We start from the raw sequence: 25,960 nt of genomic DNA on the forward strand, positions 1-25,960 counted from the left end.
CACAGAAATAAATATTTATTTTACTGTTACTTTGAGGTATATAACATATTGCGTCACATATTATCTTAAAAATTTTTAAAAATTAATATACGCTCCACTTAATACATTGTTCGAAAGAAATAAGTACAACATTTTACTATGCCAACGTTCGTCGGCTTAATACTTTTGAAATTATTGTTATAAAAACACATTACATCAAATTGTCTGAAATGTGATTCATTATAGAATAATAAATAATTGTTAATTAATTCTAATGACTGTGGTGAGATGGGATCGATTATTTATGAGTTAGTTTGGTGGGTTCCATTGGCCTGGTCTTGATGTAGGGTTCTTTTGGCCAAGGCCATAACTGAGGCAACGATGGTTCGTAGTTATGGTTGTACTGTTGATCCTCGACGTAGCGCCTTAAGTCTCTTGGTTTGGGGTAAACAGTGGCGATTCCTATAAATTACGTGTAGTTTTTAAAATTTATATTAAGAGCCTTGTTCAATAAGAATATTACAATAATTTGAATATATCATCATGTGAGAACCCACGCATGAAATGGAGTTAAATATGGCGAATAATGTGAATGCAAAAATTTGTACTTTCGCGATGGTTTTTTTGTGATAAATCTAAGATAATCCAACAAGAACAGAATATCATTGTGAATCCGACAAATTGATGCCGACGTCTTAAACAACCATCAATCTGAAGTCAAAGGGGATTAAATCTGGGAAATATTGTGGCTGGTTGCATATAGTGAGTTTTATGTAACTGACCTTTCAATAAATTTCATTTTGTTCTTTTTTTAAAAACAATTTTCCAATTCCTTCCAACATTATCTCAAAGAGAAAATGGCAGAAGTATTAACTTTTAAGCCACAGGGAGTTAAAACTGGCAAAGAATGAGTCTGTTGCAACATTCGTATTTTAACTCAGTGATTTTCTTGAACTGCTCGGTGAAAAATTGTTTTTTTCCGTTACCTTATAGGAGATAATCCAAGAACAATATATTGCAACAATTCGTACTTTAATTAGCAATGCTTTAGTTAGCATTAATTTTTGTACTCTAAATGACGAAGTGTCAACAGCTTGGGACATGTCCAACTTTTACATTTGGCAGCGATGTCCCACCCATAGCGATATGATTTTTTTCCAAAATGAAGTTTTTGGCTAGAGAATGAAGGTAGATATCGCACATGGTTAGTTTTATGTAACCGACCTTTCTTTGTAACATTTTCTAACAGAAGTTTCATAAATTTAATTGTGTTCTTCTTTTTCTAAATGATATCTTTCTAACATTATTTCAAAGAGAAATCGGCAGACGTTTTAACTTTAAAGCCTTTGGGCAGCTTTTCAGTTGAAGACATCATATTAGTCGTCAGCTGTTTTCACGAACTGCTGTTATCAAAAACTTAATTATTTCCACTTTCAGTCATAATTTGACATAATATTAAAGAATGAATAAGTTAAACCTCTACCAATGTAGTAAAACAAGAAAATAAATGGCATCAAAAGACATCCACTATAACAATGTGGCGACCCCCACGACCCTTTAGACTACCACGCATTCACCAATAAGTTTAAAGGTAGGCAACGCCGGTGGATTATTAGCATGTGTTTCCAGGCTATAAAAGACCATCAAGGCGACGTCTCGGCCTCTTATCTTTTCTCCATCCCCTTGTAACAGTACCACTTCCACAGCGCTACCGTACTTCCTCTACCTAACTGAATATCCTGTCAATTCTCCCGTCGACCACATGTATAAATTATAAGTTAAAGTAAACAAGTTTGATTCAACCAGTGTTTTTAGTTCTCGTGCAAATTCCTACCAAAAATAGTAGTGAGTGTTCGGACAAGCGATCGAGTCGACAGCCATTCATTCCGACCGACCGACCCGATGAACATTCCTACAACAATGAACCCCGTAGCGCCATCTCTTATCGAACAACTTATATTAATATAATTTTAAAACGACTTACTTTCTTGGTAGGCATACTCTACAACCTTGATAGCTATTTGGATGGAAACATCCCTAATTGTCCTTAGCGGTGGGTAAATCCGTCCTTTCGATAAGTCATCCTCCGACACATTTTCAGCCACAGTCTCAGCGGCGAGCAAGAAAACGTCCTCGCTGATATGATGAATGCCGGAAGTTAGAATGCCCAGAGCCACACCAGGGAATATGTAGGCGTTGTTTCCTTGACCGGGTTTGAACAGTTGATTTCCTAGTTGCACGGGGGCAAATGGCGATCCGCTAGCAAAAATACAACGGCCCTAAAACAATATTAGATTCTCAAGTTAATTCATTCAACTGGTTATGAATATTGTGACCACTCACATCCGTTTGTGTGTAGGCTTGCTCGGCTGTGCATTCAGCTTTCGCAGTTGGATTACTCAAAGCAAAAATAACAGGTCTGTCATTGAAGGTACCCATGGCTTTCAATATTTCAGGAGTGAAGGCACCACCAGTAGCAGAAGCGCCTGTAAAAATACTATCCTATAAGAAAAGGGATGATGCTTTTGAAAAATAACACCTACCAATTAGGACTGATGGCTTGATTTCGTTAACTAAACCAGCGAAATCTTTAGTTGGCGGATGATCTTTGGCATAATACTTTTTGTGACCTTCAAGATTACCCTCCGGTCTCTCTTTAGCAAGCAGACCGTCGATGTCCATCATCCAAATTTTACTTCTGGCATCCTCTATTGGCGTACCTTCTAGTACCATAGCTAAAATTCGGAGATTCTTAATTAAAATGCTACTCGAGGTATTTAAATCAACTTTATGTACCTCTGACAACTAAATCTGCGATACCAAGAGCAGCACCACCAGCGCCCAAAAAGCAGAAGGTGTTTTCGGAAAACTTCTTTCCCGTAATTCTCTTACAGGCCATCAAACCTGACACGGCCACGCTAGCGGTACCCTGAATATCGTCATTGAAGGTACAGTAATAATCCCTGTATTTCTTTAACAACCTTTAATAACGACAATGTAATATAAACAGAGTTTGAGCAGAAAAAATGCCTACCTGAAAGCGTTATGGTTACCGAAATCTTCAAATTGTATAAGAGTATTTTGCCCATAGCGTTTCACAACCCCTTCCATGAATTCATCAATAAAATCATCATATAATTTCCCGGTAACACGTTTTTGTCTCAATCCTACATAAAGTGGGTCTTCAAGTAATGACTACAAAAGACATACAATTTATAACAAAAAATGAATTTATATATTGAAGTTAGTAACCTGATTGTTAGTGCCCACGTCCAATACAATAGGGAGACACTCATGTGGTTTAATACCAGCCAGTGCTGTATAAAGAGCAAGTTTTCCAACAGGAATACCCATGCCACATGCTCCTAAATCTCCAAGACCCAGAATACGTTCACCATCAGTAACAACAATGGCTCTGACGTTCGGCTCTGGCCTGGAATAGAACATTAAATTTATTACTGATTGAAGAACTTAATAATCTTCAAACATAAAAAAGATACATTTTCCACTTTTATCGAACAAACTTAAGTGAAATATAAATATCGATAATTATTTTTATTGGTTTTTCAATTTACTTAATATGTTTTGTTAGTAAGCATATCTAAATATTCAGATCATCTAATAGATCTACCAGAAAGTAATATGTACTCTGTTAAAACCATATGGCTGCAGTATTGTATTGAAATTAGAATGTGTATATGTACTTGTTAATTATTAATTAACTGTAATTAATTAACAATGTGAACAAAAACAACAAACAAAAGAAATATTTCCACAATATGTTTTACTGATAATCCATACATTGATAAATCGAAAAATCATGTTTGTTTAAAAAATTATGTATAAAAAGGAGGATTTCTGTTATAATGATAGATTGAACTATGAACAATTACGTGTATCTATAACTTTCTTACTATTGTATTTTTTTCGCTTGACAACCTATTATTGGGAAAAATTGTACAAATTAGCTTCAATCAAGTTATAAAAAATGCTCGTACATTGTTTATATTATATTTTTGACATGTTTCATATTTGTTTTTAATTCGTCTTTGACGCTGTCATATGTCAAAACGTGACGGTTGACATGACAAAAAATATGTAATTTGACATTAAAAAACGACTGTTAAGTTTTATAACAGTAAAATTATAGCCAATAGATGGCATTGAATCCATTTTATTTTTCCATTTCTTTTTAATATATCTATCCAATCGAATACCAAAATCTGAAATTTTGGTATATATAATGATGGTATTGAATATGAAACATAATTACAGGCCATATATAATGAGGAAATTACTATTGCCTGGTGTATCTATTATTATTACCATATGTCATAAAACGTTTTTTGGTTTATTTTTTACCAAATCTTACCACACAGCATATAAGCAATTTAATATTGAAACACAAAATCAAGACAATAAAATTACCAAAAACACTTTCTATGTACCAGTTTTTAAGGACTTCAAACACATGTCCTATATCGTTGATGGTGATAAACAGTCCCCTGGGTCTCCGGTAGATTAAACCGAACTTCTGACAAGCTAATCCTACCGTTGGGGTATAAACTATAGGCATGAGAGCTTCGATGTTTTCCGTCAACAGCCGGAAAAAGAGTTTTTCATTTCGATCGTGCAGTTCTGTGAGGTACAAATACTTGTTGAGATCTTCCTGATATCTTTCTATTGAAATGCGGCATAGCTCCAACTGTTCCTCTTGAGTTTTGAAACGGGCTGGTTGGAGACCGTGAATTCCTAGAGCTTGACGCTCCTCTAACGTAAATGCTAGTCCCTGAAACAATAAATGGACGTCACAAAGCGGTCACGTGAAAATCACGGATTCCTGATCACTGTTGGTGAGTATGATATTTATTATCTTTAATATATACGTAAAATTGATAACATCAAGCGGATTTTTTGATTGTATATATTGTCCCACCTGGATTTTACGTGGTAGGTGTGAAATAAATTAAATATATTTATTTTAATAGCAAAATAAATATAAAATTCTTAGATGTAGGAAAATAATTTTTTGTATAAATTGAAAGCCGTTGTCAAAGTTAATATTTATTATTTACTTGAGATTTACGGTAACTAGAGTCAACATAGAGATTTGAAAATTAAATATAACAAACGGAAACAAGAATTTAGGTTGATTTTCATTGTTTACATACGTGTAGTGTTATTTTTAGTTTTTTTAATTCGTTATGGCTTATTTTGATTATAAATTGACTTATAATCCTTCCAATAAAACAGCCAATGCACGTCATCAAAATTTATAATGTAACATTGTCGTTAACAAATTTAAGTTTTCGTTTATTTTGACTCTGACAACAAAATACTAATGTAAATAAAATAATGAAACAAAAATGACGTTATAAAATATAATTTATTGTAACATTACAGCACATCTAAATCATATTTATTGAAGGACTTAAACTACAGTTAATTAACAATCACTATAGTTTGTAGGTTAGAATTGTTTTATTATATTTACATTGACATATGACAACGGTATCGACCAGTACCTACACAAATTGAATTTTATAGATCAATTTGGGTACATATTCGGACGTATCAAACTCCATTCTGTCTCTTTTTAACTAGAGTAATGCCAATTAGTAAAAAGAGTAAGAACAATGCTTCAAATTTAAAAGGTATTTTACGTATTTATAAACTGAATTTGGCAAAACGTTCAACTGTGTCGATGACGTGCATTGGCTTTTTTATTGGAAGGGCTATATAATACGTCATTCAACAATTTTTTGGTCTGACATATACAGACGACGTCATTTCCTAATCTTCAAATAAAACGTCAAAATTGTTTGACAATTTGGCCTTTAGTTTAAAAGTTACAGTGATTTTAAAGCTTTGTGACCGTATTGTTTAAATCTGGCAATTAGTGAAAATCAAGAAATGATTGATGAAGTTGAAAATTTGTGAAGCAAAGGTAAACGATCTAAGAAAAACATCAGAGAACTGGATTGATCATATCACTCTTGTAGAAGAGTGCCTTGACGAGTAGCCGAAGAATAAAAATTGATATTTTCTTAAAAGTGGCTGACTTATTGCATACTGATGTTTTATATTTAAACTTTGGACATGGAGCGGTTTAATGATTTAATTCTATCAAATTTTACTTGGTTTAAATGTATTAATGTAAAGAAAGTAGCAATACAACACAATAAGTTGGCAACAAAGTACTTACGGGTTTACAATTTTTATTTTAAGATTTTAATTTGGCCAATCAGTTTTATTAATTTGTACACAATAAATTACAAAAAAGGTTTGCCTATTTTAATATAGTATCTTGGTAAGAAAAGACATACGTGTCTCATATGTTAATTTATATTTTTGATGTGTTGAGTATTGTATATGTTCATAGTTGTATTATATTTGAGATTAGAGAGTTTGGTTTAATTGAAATGATTAAATACAAATAATATGTTGGATTTCAGCTTATTGTTTTAGTTTTTCTGTTTGACTTAGTCAAAATATTATGGTAAAATTATTTTCAAATTATAAAACGTTGAAAATGAAGCACTAATGTCGAATGTTGAAAGAGATTCGAAATACCAACAACGATCTGATCTTACTATACCTAATACATAATCAAACATTTTTTATTTTCGAGTATTACAACACTCTCATGACCTTGACTATTTGAATTCATTCAATTACTAAGATAAGGTGCAGCGATGATTCCTCTTTAATCTCAACGTCATTAAAAACGTCAAAATGTGTAAGATAACGTCGACATGCCTCAACCCATATTATCGCATGATCGAGCGCTAAATTAAAACAAAAAATCCCGCATGTAACAATTGTATTTTATTATAGACATAGAACAGCTGATATTAATGGTATTTCCCATTATGTATTTTATTAATCTGTTTTATTCACACATAAAATTAGTTCATTTACATTTTGAAGGACAATTTCTTGTCAATTACTATAACAATTTATATTACAAATCAGCTAATTTATATAATAAATAATTTTTCACGACAATGTTACCACAAATTATACTTTAACAAAACGATCTTACATTAATTTCAAATAATATAATGAAATCACTAATGTAATAAAATCCTTAGTGCATTAGATGCGATGTTAGTCATAAATGATTTATAATAGATGGCGTTTTTAACACTTAATAATGTTTTGGTGTAAGTCGTGGCTACTTTTGGAGAATCCCAAACATATTCAGTAAGCTTCGGTAGTTTCCGCATGATAATGCAAAGTTGCCATTTACAAGCAATTTTCAAGTATATGTATAATTTACAAGAACTACAACTTTGTTTTGTTATTGTAATGTTTATGTATTGATAAATTATTAAATATTGTTTTATTTTCTCTTTTTTCTTTTCAAAATTATTTTAAAATGAAGAATGTTTATAAAAGGTTCCTCATATTACGGGAACGAAAATATATAAAATAATTTTAAATTGGATCTTAACAGAAATATTTTCATCCATATGTTTAATGTATTGCCTGTGCAATGTGTACATTCGTTTCAGAATCAGACAATATTTTCCTTCTCAATTTTATTTCAGCTAAAACGAGACACAATGTCGTCTCATATGTTCGAACATGTAAACGAATGAGCCTGTCAAAGTCGTCTGGTTGTCAGACGTATGCAAAATTCTTGAAAGCAATAGTAATAAGAGGTTATAACTCTAACCTATAAACTATTGTGGTTGTATAATTAACTGTAGTTTTTAGATGTACTATAATGTTAAAATAAATTATATTTGATTATATATTTTATATTAAAGCCTAACTGAACTAAAACTCAGAGTTGATACGGCAACATTGCGACCTTTTGACGTAACAAATTTAGATGACGTATGTAAAAAATAACCGTGAATATATGTAAATGCTGAACTAGGATATGCAGAAAAGGTATTTTGAATAGTGTAGATATTATTATGAACTAATATTAAGGAAATATTATAATAGGATAATATATTAATAGAATAATGGAAACAATATTCTTCACAAAAATGAACTATACTTTTTTATCAACCCATAGTTACGAAATCTTATCAAAATGATTTGCAAATACTTCATAACATTAAGTAGTTAACACTTTTAACAATTAGGATAAACACGGCGTGCTATAGTACGTAATTTTAATTGCAATAAACATGACCTTGACACGCACTTTTTGATTGTCTCTAATATAGATATTTGAAGCTCGATTGATAATATTTATAGCGATAAACGCTAGAAGTTTAATATATCCCTGTAAATTATAAACACGGGTTAATAATGATGCTTTTTCATCTTTTTTTTTTTCAGTCAAAGTCAAAGAAGGAAGCCTACTCTACAATAAAAGAAGCTAAAGGAAGTGTACCACAAGGAACTGCATTGGGGCCAATTACTTCCATCAAGATCTTAAGATACCGACTCTCACCCAGGATATACTAATGGACTAGAGATTGTGAAATACAGCTTAATAGCTCTAAAAGTTTTATTGTAATTTAGTAAATACATACTGATGTATTAATCCCGTACTCGCCTTGCGTATATTAATTTGTAGATTAAGATTTTACTAAGCATATATAATAGTGTTGAGAACAATCGACTAAAATCGACTATCGACTGTTTAGTAATTGACTACTATTTACTAACGACTGTTTCAGTCCCTATTTTTGGTTCGACTGTTTTTACTAGTGACTGTTTTCAGCCGCTATTTTCGGTCCGACTGATTTTATTACTATTTACCATCGACTGTTTCAGTCGTTTACTTTTAGTTACTATTTTCGGTTCTACTAGTTCATTCGATTGATTTTTAACAATGTGACTGTGTCGTCCTTGTCGCGACCTTGGAAGTAATTTATGCTTATATAGATTTATATGTAATGTATGTGGTTTTATGTTTTTTTTGTGGTTGGCTTGTGAATAACTATATATTGTAAATTAATATAGCAGCATTTTGGAACGCTAGTTTTCGAGGGCAAAAAAATAAAATTGTAAATGATAAATAGTAAGATACTTTTGACTGGCATAAGGTACCTTTTCCTTTTTTTTTAATACCTTTTCGATAAACTTTCACGATGTTTGCACAAGCCTTTTGTTTGTCAAAACTTTTTTCCTAAAATCTTGAAAACCAAAATTAAGTTCCAAAGGTTTCAGAAATTGCATCGATTCCAAAAGATTTCAGGAATATTTTGCAGTAGCAGTTGTTAAATTTCTTTTAAAAATATTAATATTTGTAAAAAATACATTTTCTGATTAATTATGCCGTTAATAAGAGAACTGCAACATTCCATTAAATCCAGGATTTGAGCAAGTTACTGCTTGGGAAAAAATTACAAAATTGTCTATTAGATGTCATCAATAAAAGACTGGCAAATTTAGAAATGAACACGATATGCGGGAAATCTACATTTTTAGATACTGGATTTAAAAAAGCAGGGTTTGGTATTGTAAATAATGCTGAGGCGATATAAAAAGTTATCATAAAAGAGGTATCTTCCGAGAGGAGAAAAATTCAGTACAAAAGTAATCCTAGTTCCTTTAAAATTATATTATTTATTACATGTTAATAGAAATTAATAATATTTTTATATATATTTGGTGCCTTGAAGTTGTTACAGTTCTGAAAATAATCTCAGCTATGATACAGTTATACTTAATGGATATTGGATTTAATTAAATGCCCTTTAAAGAAAGTTAACGAATGTTAGTTCTTGAGATATTTATTTTAATATGTTTTAATATACATTCATTTAGTATTTTAAATAATGTTATGTATCAAGTACATTTGTGATTTTATATTGAAAATACTGCGAAAACAAGTTATATTAAGTTTTAGTAACAAATAATTTTTAAATTAATTATTCCCTTTACTCTGTTATCAAAGAAACAGGATTAACTTAATAAATTGAAGTGGACAACTAGTAATAATAACACTTAATTGTAAAAGTGTTTATTTGGTAGTGATCGCTGACAAACATTCACAAGTAGAAAATCGTTATAAATCACAAAAGCCTTAGTGTACCGTAGAGATCTACTGTAGCTATCTTAAAATTCTGAATTAATGTAGAAAGAACAGAACAAAACACCAAATGAATGAAAAACAAAGACTGTACTGTCATATATTGGCCATTTGTCGATATTATGAGCAAAAATTGTTGACGTACCTTATTCAGTCTGGGGTCTCGAAGATGATCAATGCCCATAACCTGTGACGGACATATTACATCACCAACTACCTCGTGGTATCCCCGTTTGGAATCATCGTTTACGAAGGCTTTCGTGGCCTCAACTAGTAAAGCCTTCTTGCCAGAGGCTCTTGCAACCCCTGATCTGAAACAAAAGAAAACGGTATAATTAATAAAGAGAGTAATAATTCGAAACCGGCCTTGATTTAAAATCAAATTTCATTTATTTCCTCCGTAACCTACATGCAAAATGTTGTGGGCCTTGAAGGGCTATAATTACCGGCAGAGACATACGACGTCGTTCGACTGTTTTATGTGAAAATATATGGAAGCAAATATTTGATAAGTTAATTAAGCAAGTGTCCCACATTACAGTATTGTAATTCCCCATGAAGATCAATATATAGTCCATCCAAAATAGCAGTGAACTCACGTTATCAAAATGTATAATTTATTGTCTATTGCAGTTTGTAAATTCGTTTTAATACCAGACAATGTTTTCCTTCTCATTTTGTTCTAGTTAAAAAGAGATTCAATGCTGTCTGATACCTTCAAACATGTAACCGAATCAGCCTCAAAAGTCGTTCGGCTGTCAAATGTCTTTAAAATTCTTCAAAACATTAGTGATAATAACTTATAGAACGGTAAACGTTTTTTTGAGATCTCTACATGCTTTGATGTTAGTTCTAGTCAAGAATACATTTATGAAATCTATAAAAACGATGAGTAGTTTTATTTAATATAAAGGTAATTTCATACAACTATTTCAGAGATAACTGTTAGTATGAAAACTATCCATAGAAAATTTATGGATATGCAGCGCTTGCAGGGGTCACTTCAAAATCTGTTAGGAAACATAGGATTTAAATAATATAAAGATAAACGACGAAGAGGTCCAATGCAAATTCCAGACATTGCTATTTAAAAAAATATATAATTTTCAGTCTTGTTATTAGAATTTGTGTGTAGACAAAGATATTTAAAAACGGAACATTACGCCACCATTGGCAAGATGCTAATAAAAAGAATGTAAAGACAAGAAACGGTAATGGAAATTAGATATTAGTATAATAGGCCTGAAAAAAGATGCATAGTAGTTCAGAGCAATATGGAAACAAAGGGTAATGTTTTCCGTGCTATTGCTGCATATTCAAACAAATTTTTATGAGATGTAGCAAAGAATAACTATAAACAATCGAGAGGTCGAGAAAAAAATACAAGCAATAATTGTTTGGATATATGGAAAGGATTGTCTATAATAATACTTCGGCTTGGATGAACTCCATCAGACACAGATAAGAAGAAATTGGCAGATGGTGAAATTATGAACTAGTGTTGGATTGAAAATTAGCAGCTTAGTCATTGACTTGAATGGTGGCTCAGGATGTGAGAGTGAGTGAATGAAACTTTATGGATGTGGGATTCAATGCTGACAGGGTGATGAAAGTGAAAACAACTAAAGGTGAGTATATAATTAATATATGATAAGTATAGAAAATCATATTGTAGACTGTGAAAAATGTACGTGAATAGATATGTGCGTTGCAGATATGGCAAATGCATTAAGGAGAATGCAGTAATTAAATCTAATTTTATCAAGAAAAATGTGCACAGGTAGTAACAGAAAAAGCTAAGGAGAAATACAGTGATATCAGAATTATTCGACTAGAAAACACAGCAAGGAAGGAAATAAGAACTAAACATAAAAAGGTAAATATGTTCCCTGATGAAAATAAAATATATTAATTAGTTCTGCAATTATTAATTAGGTAGATTAAGCCTCCAGGGGATATCATAGAAGGTTTAGAAGAGTTCAATGTAAATATAATAAAATAATTCTAACTTACAAACTATTGTGGTTGTTTAATTAACTGCAGTTTAAGTCCTTCGATAATATATGCATTAGATGTACGGTATATAATTTTGTTTAGAATATAGAATTTCAGAAATTTCTAGCTCAAAAACTGAACCAAGCGATTTTCGGAAGCCTCTTTTGAAGTCAACAAGCATCGAGGTAGTTTTGCAGAGACTGTGAATGTATCAACACTTTCCAGTCAATCTTTGTTAATTTTGTCGAATTTTTGCACTGATATAAACATATATTTCGCTTAAAACACATATTTTAGTTTGAAAACTACAAAATATATATAAGAGGTTTGTAAATATTTACTGATCAATAAATGTAATGTAAAATTTTCCTATATTAACAGTATCAGTTAACAACATTATCCCTTACAATATCATACAATTTTATATTCTCAGTTCCATATCTACTCAATACATTTCGCTGGATTGAAACAACTAAATTATATCATAAAAACTATCGAACTGCTTTTTTCAAAGAGCTACATTAAACAATATGAACGTGTTTTAATAAAATATAAGACAAACTCTCGTATAACATCTTAGGTAAGCACGTATATACAAGTTAAAGATGTTACTATTATGTAATACGTCTAGGTAATATTGAGTTGAAAAATAATTATTATGACTTCAACTATGTCCCACGTACCTAAAAATAGCTGTGTTATCGATTAGGTGGGATATCAATATATCAGCATATATGATTAATGTAAATGCAATCAAATGATATTAAAATACTGCAAAAAATAAATGTAAAAATGTATCAGTTGGGAGGATCAAAGATGTGGCTCAGGCTGTAATAATTAACAAATACAATGTTATCAAAAGGAGTGCATATAATAGGTAAATTGAAAAGTACCATAATAAAACACTTTTTTTTGGCAAAATTAGTTTTTTTATTCAACATAATTCCCTTCAAAGGTGATACACTGATTATAGCGACCCTCGAACATTTCGATACCATTTTTGTAGTACGATTTGTCTTTTGCTTCAAAATAGGCCGCAGTTTCGGCGATCACCTCTTCATTCGATGAAAATTTCTTCCTACCGAGCATTCTTTTAAGACCTGAGAATAGGAAATAGTCGCTGGCGCCAGATCTGGAGAATACGGTGGATGCAATTCGAAGCCCAATTCATGGATTGGTGCCATCATTTTCACTGACTTGTGAGACAGTGTATTGTCTTAGTGAAGAAGTATTTTCTTTTTCTTCAAATGCGGCCGTTCTTCGCTTATTTAGTCATTCAAACGGTCCAATAACACTATGTAATAGTCGCTGTTGATGGTCCTTTCTGTCAATGAACACTATTCCATGCGCATCCCAAAATACAGACACCATAACATTGCCAGCCGACTTTTGCGTTTTCCCACGATTTGAAGCTGGTTCATCGTGTGCAGTTCATTCGCATAACTGTCGATTGGACGTCGGAGTGAAATGATGGAGCCATGTTTCATCCATTGTCACATATCGACGCAAAAACTCGGGTTAATTACGCTTGATTATCTTCAAATACTGCTCCGAATCATCAACTCGTCGTTGTTGTTGGTCAAAACTGAGCTCGCCCGGCACCCAAATAAATATTCGTGAATGATATGATGTACACGTTCAGTTCGTTCATAACTCTTAGTGGTTTAACAACCCGCCTAGTGGGCAATATTTCTTATGATAATTATTATTTCCCTGTGTAAAATATCGTATTTTAAATATTGTTGCCAAGTGCATTAGGGCGCACTGACACTCTTTCGAAGCACTTTTAGTGTTAACTTTGAATTATACTCGTTAGGGGTTCTCGAGGGGGATTAGTTCATTGGAGACGTAGTACGGAATACCGACTATAGAATACAAAGCTGCATTTTGAAACCGTTAATGATGGCATCGGGAACATGTCCTGGATGTTTGGAAAATAGCTGAAGTTATTATGATTCCGAAACCTGGAAAACCACCAAAGGAACCAACTTCACCGCTATCAATAATATCCAAATTATTTAACAAACTAATACCTGGACATTAGTTTAATTTTATGAACAAATATTCAACAATTCACAAGGTACAATACAAATATTGAAAAAGTTTGCTGATCTATATTCTTAGATGTATTCTTAGAAGTGGAGCCACGCATGGAGAATAAACATCTACGAAATTAAATCAGTGCATATTTAATTAAGCTACATTCCAAGTGTTCATATTTCATCAAAACCGTATAAAGTATTTTAGAATAAAGTTTTTAGAAGTATTGTAGAAGTACCCTGATACTATAGAAATAATTATTTACACCGAGACCTTCGGATTTCAACTGCCACAGAGGAATTTAAAAGATTTCCAACAAGACATGAGAAAATTCGCAACGTTAACGTCGCAGTGCTTGCAACTCTTAATTTTGTTCTCCGCAACACTGAACTAGGACTCAGATTCAAGAGAACCAAATCATGTGATATTGTGCCATGATAAGTACTAAATGGTAAAAACACTGAAAAGTGCTACAAAGTATTTATTTTATTTTACTTTATGAAGAGACTAAGTAAGAGTCAATGGGACTTCCTAGATAAGTGTCTAGTGTTAAATCATTGTAGAGATAAATTTTAAGTTAGTTGGTAACGACTAGTAGCAATATATTAATAAATACATTTTAAAAAGTGGTGGGCATGTTCTTCTAAAGATAAAAATTATAAGGTAGAGTCTGTTTCATATTCTTCAATGCTTCAACTTTTCATACTAGTTTCTTAGTAAAAGGTGTCTGAAGTATATTTGATGCTTTCACTGGATCATCATTAATAAGACTGAAGTTCTACCTGAATTTGTTATCACAGTAGTTATTTTTGTGGTCGGTAGATCAGCAGTATAAGGAGTTAATTCCGTCAATAAATTATTTATTTTTTATTATAAAATATTGGCTACTGGCCATTACAATTGATCAGTTACGATTCTTCAGGGTATTATTTATCACTACTTTTTATAGAACCTTATGTTCTTCATAGAACTGAAAGCCTCAGCTTGTTCATTTTGTCGACTTCTTACTTACCTATACAAAAATTGACGATATTTTAAGTTTTTATTTCAATCTAACTTCTTTATGCTTTATGTCAATGTTGCTGCTAAAAAACAGAATTTGTGCCTTTAATAAAAATATGGTATATACGCTCTGATTTCGGACTTTGAAAAAGCGGTGATGTTGACATTAATGACAAAGAATACAAAGGAGGGCTGTAAAGTTAAAAAACGATGAGTTAGAGCCATTACTTGGTGAAGAACCAAGTCAAAGCTCAGGAGAGGCTCTTTAAAACTTTCAGATTGACTTAAAAAGCAATTTAAAAATGTCTCCAGACCGTGGATATGGTGCAAAAGCAAGGAAATTGGGTTCCATATGAACTCAAATCCAGAGATGTCTTTTTTCATTCGAAGTATTGCTCCAAAATCAATATCGAACAGTTTTTTTCCTAAAATTTACAGCGAAACCTTTGTTTAACTATTGTTTGATTGAAAATTCTGCAGAGCATTCAAAAGCAAAATTAATTAAAACATTTACAACTCAAGTATCATACAATAACCGAGCCTATCGTAATATTAGACTAGTTTAAAATAAAGATTAGCAAAAATATGCAGTATTTTTCCTGGACAGTGTATAATAATTGTTTTCCGATAAGAACCTGTACATTTTACGTTAAATATAGATTTGCTATTCGAAATTTCACCTCAGGTTTGTTTACGTATTTGAAAATGTGACACATTTCGACATATTTTCGTTATTTTGGTATATATGTTCGAACTTTGTATTAAAGATCAATGGTTAAACTGTGCGTAACAACGAGATATTGTAGTACTGTTGTCTAGATTAATTTACCTGAGCCTTTTTCGTAGATGTAGATATTAATCCATGTATTCTTTACAAACAAGAATTACAGAGAAAAAACAAGTTTCGCGTTTCTTGTGAGCTTTCTTGAAGTAGTATGCCTTTTTAATTTACACTCAGAGTAAATAGGTGCCGAGTCCAAACAATACAAAAATAATAATATAAATTTGTGATATATATACAAATTCATTCGACGAAAATGTCTTCCCACTGAGCATTCTTTTGAGATCTGAGAGCAGGAAATAGTCGCTGGGGATCAGATCTGGAGAATACGGTGGTTGAGAAAGAAATTCGAAGCCCAATTCATGGATTTTTGCCATCGTTTTCACTAACTTGTGACACGGTGCATTGTCTTGGTGAAGCAGCACTTTCTTTTTCTTCAAATGCGGTAATTGGTAACAACCTCTTTTGGGCGTCCACTGCGTTCACCGTCTTCGGTGTTAATTTCACCACGTCTAAACTTAGCATACCAATCCTTTATGATTGATTTTGCTGAGGCAATGTCCGGAAACTCGGCATAAAGCCAAGTTTTTGGTTCAACTGCATTTTCCCCCTCAAAAAAGCAATATTTTATCAACGCACAAAATTCCTTTTTATCCATTTCTTTCACAATAAGAAAACTTGCTTCAACCTTATAATTCACAAAATAATGATCCAACAGCTTTAAAAGTTATACATGCATCTTTTGGGGGTTAGGGCTAACTAAAAAACATATGGATTTAATTCTAGTAGCGCCATCTATGTGTCAGGCCGAGGACTTTTCACAGACAGACTTTAACACCAAAAAAACCAAGAAGTAAGCAATATTCTAAAAAACTGTTATGCTTATAATTAGAAAATTGAGGTTCTAAAATGAAATTATATTTGTATTTTCCTTCACAGATTATTTACAAACAATTCAACCTATCCATTCAACTTCTGCCAGATGGGTACCAAACTACATAACGACAGCAATAGGACAAAGAAGTAATCACTATTACAATAATAGAATACTCATGTATATTATGGTTTGGCCCATCTACCATCTGTTCATATTTAATTTTAATAGCTGTAGGTTGTATAATAGAAATGTTTTTCCATGTTATTTTCATTTAATTTCTTTAGTATTGCACTAATTTACCTAATTATTGGTATTTTAAGGCATAAACAGTATTGTTTCATCAAGATACTACATGGATACATGCGTGTTTAGACTTAAATAGTAAAAATCCATACATACTGCTACCCCATTCTGTATATTCTCTAGATTTAGCCCCCTGCAACCCGCTTCCTGTTTCTAAATCTGGATAAATAGTTGGAAACAGACGCTCGTGCAATAAATTTATTGAGTTGAACGAAGACTATATTGATAAATAAAACACTTTTTGCCGAAAAATATATTTCGTTCAAAAAGTAACAGACTTATCAAACTGCCCTCGTATCAAACGTTTCAAGGTAAATGTCGCTCAGCGGATACATCTTTTTTTTTGCGACCATTAACCTCAAAGTTATTCATGCTAATCTACACAGCATTACATCCAAGAAAAAATATGACGAAATATCTCAGTAGAAATCACAATGATACAACTACTTAGAAAAAAGCCAGACCGAGACAATCGTTTTCTTATTAACTCATGTTTTAAAGAAAACTTTGTAAATTGTATTCTTTATTTTATTGCTTAGACCTATGGTTCTCTACACAAGAAAGTCAAGACTAGATCGGTATTTCCCTCTAGAAAAGCTAACAAATCGGGCCACAGAAAGAGGTATTTAATCCAATCTTTTGTACCACAACGAAAAACCCGAGGAATGATCATCAGGGACAGAATGCGATGTGTGTTCCAAATAGGGACAGTTTCCGTTCTGGCCGTAAAAACAACGTCGTCAAAACCAAGCAGTAACAAGGTAGCTATCTTCATGGCTTACAAGGAACTCTACAGTCTTTAATCTACTACAGAGCGGTATATTCTCACCTTATTACATATAAACCACATAGTAAGTTATTCAAAAGCCTAATCTTCACCATTCAGTATACAGCAATAGTTACATTTCAGTAATTGTTCAAACCTCTAACCAATTATCTACCTTAAACTACACCCCATAATTCTTCATCATTTTGTACCAATTTGCATCATTTTATAACTATTTTAATCGTATAGTATTTGTAATTATAAGTAAGTGTTAATAAGTAAATCACTTAAAAATAAATACGTCCTTGCGCATTAATTTACGTAAACAAGAAAAAAAACTTTCTTTTGCTAAAAAAAACCTTTCCTAAACTTGAACAAGACGCTTGAGAAAATTGACTGTCCCAGTTTTTTGATAATGTGAACAAGGGCTTCTAAGAAACTGGTACAATGGAATTATCACCAAAGTGGTAACAAGATATCGAGCAAAATTGCGCATATTTCAGTTAAAACATATCATTCTAAGTATAATAAAGTACAAATAATAGAATTCTTTTTACCACACCTAATTTTTTAAATTAATATATTATTACTAGTTATTGCCGACTAACTTACAATTTGTGTCAATCTACAGTGACTTAAAACATTGGCCCCTAGAGACTAATAAAAATTAGTAGAACCTTTCAGTGTTTTTACCATTTAGCCCACTTCACTATACAACCACACAAGATAACACTTCTGGCATTGGCTTGCTTCTCTTGATTTTGGGTCTCAGTTCAGTATTGTCCAAGAGTCTTTAAACACCAATAACATTAAATAATACATTTATCATATATAATTCCATAGCAACAACGCTAAATATCTCAGAATGAATCTTGATGCAAAACTTTGCTGGAAGGAACATATAAAGAAGAAAAGAAAAGAACTGGAATTGAAATATAGGAAAATGTAGTGGCTAACTCCAAGTAAATCACGATTATTAGTACATAATAAATTGTTATTATATAAGCAAATACTGAAACCTATATTGAAATACGGAGTTCAATTATGGGGATGTTCTGCAAAGAATAACATAAACAAAATACAAATTTTTCAGAACAAAGTCCCCAGAAGAATTGTGGGCGCACCCAAATACTATAGGACTGACTACATACGTCGAGACCTTCAAATACTCACAGTCAATCAAGAAATCAAGAGAATTGCAAGGGGACATAAGGAAAGACTCTATTTTCATGAGAATATTGAAGTATTGCAACTTTTAGATACTACCAGAGCAGACTTAAACAGACACAGACTTAAAAGAATCAAACTATGGGCCCTCCTAGTTATGTACCTAGATTTAAGTTAGCATAATCACAAATTGTAGGTTAGTCGGAAACGACTAGTAACAATGTAATAATTAAATAATATGAAAAAAGTATTACGTAATTGTTCCTATAATACATGGGTACATCCACAATACTTCTTAGGATATTACTTCTCGCAGAACATCCTAATAACTAATAATTCCATAGTTCCATATATGTTTTAGTGTCTATTTGTATAGCAGCAAGTGATTATGAATCAACAATTTATATTATTTTTCGAAATAGGCAATATAATTTTTTGTATATTTATTAGATTTCCTTCATCTTCCTTTTTATATACCCTCCAACGAAGTTTTGCCTCAATATTCATCCCAAGATATTTAACTATTAGTATTAACATAGTTACTTAGTTACTGTATCGTGAAATAATATTAATCATCTTCTTTGGTATATGAACAGTTTGGTTGCATGTGAAGTCAATACGCATTGACTTTGGTTGACTTTTATTATCAATGTCTGGGTCTACTTATTTATACTAATACTTTCGAGGTACTGATTTCTGGTTGCTTCTTCGCTATTGTCTCCCAATAGAAAATATCACAGTGTCATCAGCAACTGTAGCCACAATAACATGTTCTCTTTGTGGTATGTTGGTATAAAAAACCCAAAATACTTCCTTGAGGTACACCTGCTCTAAACATTCTGGTTGAAATGTGGAGTTTAAGACTTCAGCGTGTTTCTTTAGTATATCTTATGAAATGGTAATGGTAATTTTATGGAATTCTAACATTTTATGAGTCCCTTATGTATGACTTTAATGAAGGTTTGGGCTAAGCCCAAGAATATAGCTGAGCAAGCTTTTATCTCTTCGTAGGCTGTTTCAATAATGTCTATGATTCTATATACCTTGTTAAGCTTTCTAACAGAAGTTTTTCAAATATTTTGGATATTACTGGTAGCAGTGAATGTTGTCGATAAAATCTAACTTCATCGATGATGTTCCTTCCATTTTCCAAACATCCAGAGCATGTTTTAATGGTAATGTTACATTAATAAAGTTAGTAAGTTTTATAATTGCCTTTCTTGGTAGGTTTTTCAGCACTTGTCCGGTTATGAAATCACAGCCTGGTGCTTTATTTCGATTGATGTCACTTCAAGATCTTCGCACTCGCTAATCGGTAGATTACGTTCAAACTCAATTTCATTTGGTTGAAAAGCTACACCTGTTACAAAATGTATAGGAAATGTAGAAAAAAAACTGAACATTGTACATTGATTTCTACATCATCTGACCTATTCAGTATTCAGTACCTTTAAAATATCGTATCTGGCTAGGTAATCGACACCTACATCAAGTACCTAGAGAAAATTTATTAAAACATAACCAGCGATGTACAATCCTGCAATAATAAGGCGGCAATTGCCACAAAAATAAAACGTAATAACTTATTTATGACACTAACGTAATAGAAATACTTATTTCCATTACATTGATGTAGTTTTCTACGGTCTAGCAGTCACATTTTATGTAGTTTTTTATAAATCCCGAAATAAGGATTACCAACGCGGGGAAATTTTAATGACACGGCAATAAATTTAAAGGAAGCTGTCATTCGTTTCGGTAAACCTAATATAAGCTTGAAACATTTTCGGAAAACATAACATCCTAAATATATATGGAGAAGTAGGTCAGTGCAGGCAAAATCGACAAAGTTATTTTTAAAAATATCAATACCACAAGAAAACATGAACCGACATCTTCAGGTGTTCGATAAAAGAAGTCTTCTACTCTACTCTGCCACTATTCTATTGATAACCAGTGATTTTATGATAACCTGATGTATAATGTTAGCAAAAGGTAAGTGACGTCAATGTTTCGTAGTGCTTCTGATAGGTGATGGCGAATTTTAAAATGTTGTCTTTATTTCTAGTAATATTTTAGTGATCCCACTTTTAATTTTAAAATAACATAAATGTGTTTTTAATAATCTCTCTACAGTAACAGGTCAATTGAAAAGTCCCCGGCCTGACACATAGATGGCGCTACTAGAATTAAATCCATATGTTTTTTAGTTAGCCCTAAACCTCAAAATATACGTGTATAAATTTGACAGCAGTCGGATCATTAGTTTGTGAATTATAGCATTTTGAGTGAAGCAACTTTTGTTATTGTGAAAAAAAATGGATAAATATGAATTTCGCGTGTTGATAAAATATTGCATTTTGAAAAAAAAATACAGCAATACAAATGAAGCAAAAACTTGGCTTGATGCCGAGTTTCCGGACACTTCCCCAGGAAAGTCAACCATCAAGGATTGGTATGCTAAGTTTAGACGTGGTGAAATGAGCAACGAAGCACAAAATGATTTTGAATAACCGTAAATTGAAATTGAATGAAATAACAGACACTCTAAAGATATCAACTGAACGTGTACATCATGTCATTCACGAATATTTAGGTATGAGAAAGCTCTGTACAAAGTAGATGCCGCGCGAGCTCATTTTTAACCAAAAACAACCACGAGTTGATGATTCGGAGCAGTGTTTGAAGATGATCAAGCGTAATAAACTCAAGTTTTTGCATCAATATATGACAATGGATGAAACATGGTTCCATCACTTCACTCCGAAGTCCAATCGACAGTCATCCGAGTGGACTGTACACGATGAACCCGTTCCAAAACGTGGCAAAATGCAACAGTTGGCTAGCAAGGTTATGGCGTCTGTATTTTGGGATGCGCATGAAATAATTTTCATTGACTACCTTGAAAAAGGAAGGACCATCAACAGCGACTATTACATAGCGTTATTGGACCGTGTAAAGGACGAAATCGCTGAAAAACGGCCGCATTTGAAGAAAAAGAAAGTGCCGTTTCATCAAGACAATGCACCGTGTCACAAGTCAGTGAAAACGATGGCAAAAATCCATGAATTGGGCTTCGAATTGCTTCGTCATCCACTGTATTCGCCAGATCTAGGCCCCAGTGACTATTTCCTGTTCTCAGATCTCAAAGGAATGCTCGCTGGGAAGAAATGTTCGTCGAATGAAGAGGCGATCGCCGAAACTGAGAGCAATTTTGAAGCAAAGGACAAATCGTACTACAAAAATGGTATCGAAAAGTTCGAGGGTGGCTATAATCAGTGTATCACCCTTGAAGGGAATTATATTGAATTAAAAAAAACTAATTTTGCCAAAAAATGTGTTTTACTATGGTAGGCCGGGGACTTTTCAATTGACTTGTTACAACTCTGTAATTTTAACACAACTAAATCGTCTAATATAAGTAATAGCTGTCGCGGTCTCAATCAGTTGCCTCCGTAAAGTACTCCATTTACTCTACAATTGTTACCAATTTTGTTTTGTAGAAAAATGCAAATCATTACCCCCTCCACCGCTAAAGAGGAAGCAATGACTTCACTTCCAATGTATATGGGTTTGCGGAACCGCAAATCCGACAGTTATTTGTTTACGTAATATATTAAATGATATTTGCCCGCAAAAGACTATTTTGCAATCAAGCTTGACGCTACTGGACCATTGTTAAATAATAAAACCTGCAATGGAAGGCAAAAGGACTAGAGACTGGAAAAGTTAGCTTCATAACTCCAAATCTGTCCATGTTAAGTTTGCGGTGCTGCGAAATGACAAAAACCTAATTATATCACTTGACGGATGCCCGATTCCTCAAGCTGAATCAGATAATACCTCGGAATATATATCGATGGTAGGTTAAACTAGGAAACATCATGCGAGACAAAAAGCAGAGCAGACTAGACTCAAAGTCAAGCAACTGTACTGGTGGGTCGGAAGATACTCTCAACTTGAACTAAAATTAAAGAGATATTGACTTTTTCTTTTTTACTTCAAAATCATTAAGAAACTCTAAAAGGTATTCGTGTTCCCACAATAATGTATACTATTAATAAAATTACATCAAATTCGTTGGAAAAATGAATTACAACTATGCAACAGAAAAAAAATTATTTTATCTTAACTACTTCCGTTTTAACAATAATGATTATAAATTAATAGAAATAAGAATTAGAACTTTACAATGAACAAATGTATATTTTATTCTAATATACCAACGACATATACTAATTATTTGTTTAAATAAATACACAAAATCTTCACTATTTATATTTCAGCACTAAATTTCTAAATTTTGACATAAAAATGACATACGTTATGATAAATAGCATAAAAAAACAACATAATAATGTGAGCATAATTTTTACTTCAAATCTAGTACACAAACATCATCTAATATTTTATCTATATTTATAATGAAACTGTTTTTACATAATAATGAACGTGACCAAGTAATATTTAAGGAGTATTCTGATTTGGATATCGTTTTTATAGGTTTAGGTTTTCGTCCTTCATCCAAACAAAAATTCACAACTCCCTTAATTTAAGGTGTTACTCGTACAACACCTAAACTCGACTACCTGACTACCGGAATAATAAATTCTAAACGTGTATTTCTTAAAAGTATTCGTCCTTAATTTATTTCCCCACAAGAAATGTATATTTAACAACATTAATAAAAAACAAATGTTTTTTTTAATGCAGAGGTTACTGTTCATTACAGGGATCCCCTACTAATTAAGAATCTCTTTTTAGTTGTTGTTTTTATTAAAAATTTTAGCAGCTTATACTTTTTTCAGAATGTAAAATAATAATTTGTTAAAAAATTAATGCAAAAATGTTTTTTTTAATAGAAAAGTCCAATATGTTCGCTTTTAAATCGTAAATATCCTGAAAACTAACGAACTCTATCTGGTTTTTATCAGATACTTTAACTCTTTCCACTGCTAACAGCTGTTTGCTGATGATATATGTAATAATAAATGGCAAAAAAGAAAACGAGATCATCATCTCCATATATATTCCACCAAATCTATGTGAATTGATACAGATAACATAAATAGCATAGAAAAATATAAATATATTGGCATAATTTGGCTCAAAACACACCATTCCCTAAAAATAAATCCGCCCAACACAATTTCTCCCAAATATAAATCTGTATTGTAACATATTCTCACTCCCAACTACGAGCAATTAAAATTTATTTAGCCTGAAATACTTGCCAAAAACAACACAATAAAACTGGGAATATTAGCTAACATCACTATTATTCCATTCTGGATTTAAAATGGGAAATAGAAAATAAAATAGATCATAACTTGATTGTCGAATCTATTAAACTGATATCACAAATTTTTAATACAAGGAAGAGATGATCACGAGTAACCTTGGAAATCATTACGGGCATGTCTAGCATTACTTGAACATACTGGACAAACTAATAAAAATGCTAATACAAGTACACTTTATTTGTTACGTATAATATAACAGGATGCATTAATTAATCTATAATATGCTGATCCTGATAGTTATAGAAGACAGGATATAACTAATATTTTAGGTTAGGCTTAGTTACAGAATGAGTGACAATTTTATAAAAATTGGTATAGAACATATCAATTTGATATATTGATTACATAATACTAATTTATTTTACAATCTCTTATATATTTAATAAAACATAAACTTAAAAAGTTTTATGCGAAATAAAATTGAAATAAACAAATAGGGTTTAAAATAATTCGCAACTCTCCATTCGTGTGAATGAAAATTGTTGCATTCCTATGACAATGCATATACTACCCACAATTGCATGGAGCACAACATAAAATATGTTGATTCTGTGCCAAAGCTTGAAAATAACTTTAAGATGCAGTTGACAATTTTCCATAACATCTGCCTTAAAGTTAATCTTTCAAAAGTTAACAAAAAACGCTTATATCAAATGTAGATTCGATTAAACAATAAACAATACTTAGAATTAAAATGTGTCATTAAGAAAAGGATTATTGCCCTTTGATGACCTCTAAATTTGGAACTCTACATCTAATTTTTATATATCATCTTACAATATGTACTATTTCACTTAAAAAAAGCAAAGGCATTTTGATTTTGTGCCAATATATTAAAATAATCACACAGAAATATATTTCAAACCCAAACAAAAAAAAACATTACAGTTTTGGATTAGAAATACAGTTCAACTATTATATTTGGTTGAATATATCGATATTGACTAATAAAATAGTGCATAGCCAATAATAAAACAAAATATAATTTGAGGGACTGCTTGGTTAATAAATTGGAATGATGTTTTATGATTTCGTCTATGATCTAGGATAAAACAGTTTAAATGTAAACCTCTTCACTAGATATGACCTTGAATATGGATCCAATTAACTGTTAATCAAACAATTGAAAAGTGTCCCACTAACAAAAAGAAAAGTTATGACATATATCATTCCACGTTATCCATATTGTATTGTTGTTGATACTGAATAAATATTAAGTAATATATCATTATTATGTACCTCAATATTATTATTAAATCAACATACTAAGAGAAAAAGCAATGGATCCCTCTCAGTTCATTCTCATAAATGAAAATAAACTGAAAAAATTAAAATTCAAATGGTTCATATAAAAGTAACACTGACAATATTAATTAAGAAATTATATACTAGAACTGTAAAGAGGGAGTACCTGATTTACCAAAAATAGATTGAAGATTTGATATTGATCCAAGAAATGTTGGGTAATAAATAAGGACTATTATTACACAACATACTATTAAAAACTCTAACATAGGATAATGAAAATAAAATCTAGAAAGTACTTACAATAGGGACTTAGGAACCAGAGCAAACATTTTTGAGAACCAGCCTCACAGACAGCTGATCCGTTCAATATCTCACACCTACGATAAACGAATGTTAACTAAATATTCCGGTGGAATTGAATGCGACTGCGCCAAAATTTCGCTTAACGTGATTTTGTTCAACAATACGCGCAAGTCTAAACCCGGAATTAAATATA

General features: G+C 31.9%; 1 protein-coding gene across 1 annotated transcript; it reads right to left on the reverse strand.

Moving 5' to 3' along the window:
- Men-b (NADP-dependent malic enzyme b, mitochondrial) lies at positions 1 to 25,960 on the reverse strand. Its single transcript, XM_076396884.1, has 10 exons — positions 25,765 to 25,960; positions 10,128 to 10,293; positions 4,428 to 4,768; positions 3,232 to 3,412; positions 3,014 to 3,174; positions 2,776 to 2,960; positions 2,523 to 2,714; positions 2,323 to 2,465; positions 1,964 to 2,258; positions 1 to 441 (listed from the first exon to the last, which is right to left on the reverse strand). The coding sequence occupies exons 1-10, from the start codon at positions 25,791 to 25,793 to the stop codon at positions 278 to 280; spliced, it is 1,857 nt and encodes a 618-aa protein (XP_076252999.1). The 5' UTR covers positions 25,794 to 25,960; the 3' UTR covers positions 1 to 277.

The sequence above is a fragment of the Rhynchophorus ferrugineus genome, unplaced genomic scaffold (assembly GCF_030347505.1).
Source record: "Rhynchophorus ferrugineus isolate W39M unplaced genomic scaffold, kcgeb_rfMv2 rfM2, whole genome shotgun sequence".
Lineage (NCBI taxonomy): Eukaryota > Metazoa > Arthropoda > Insecta > Coleoptera > Curculionidae > Rhynchophorus > Rhynchophorus ferrugineus.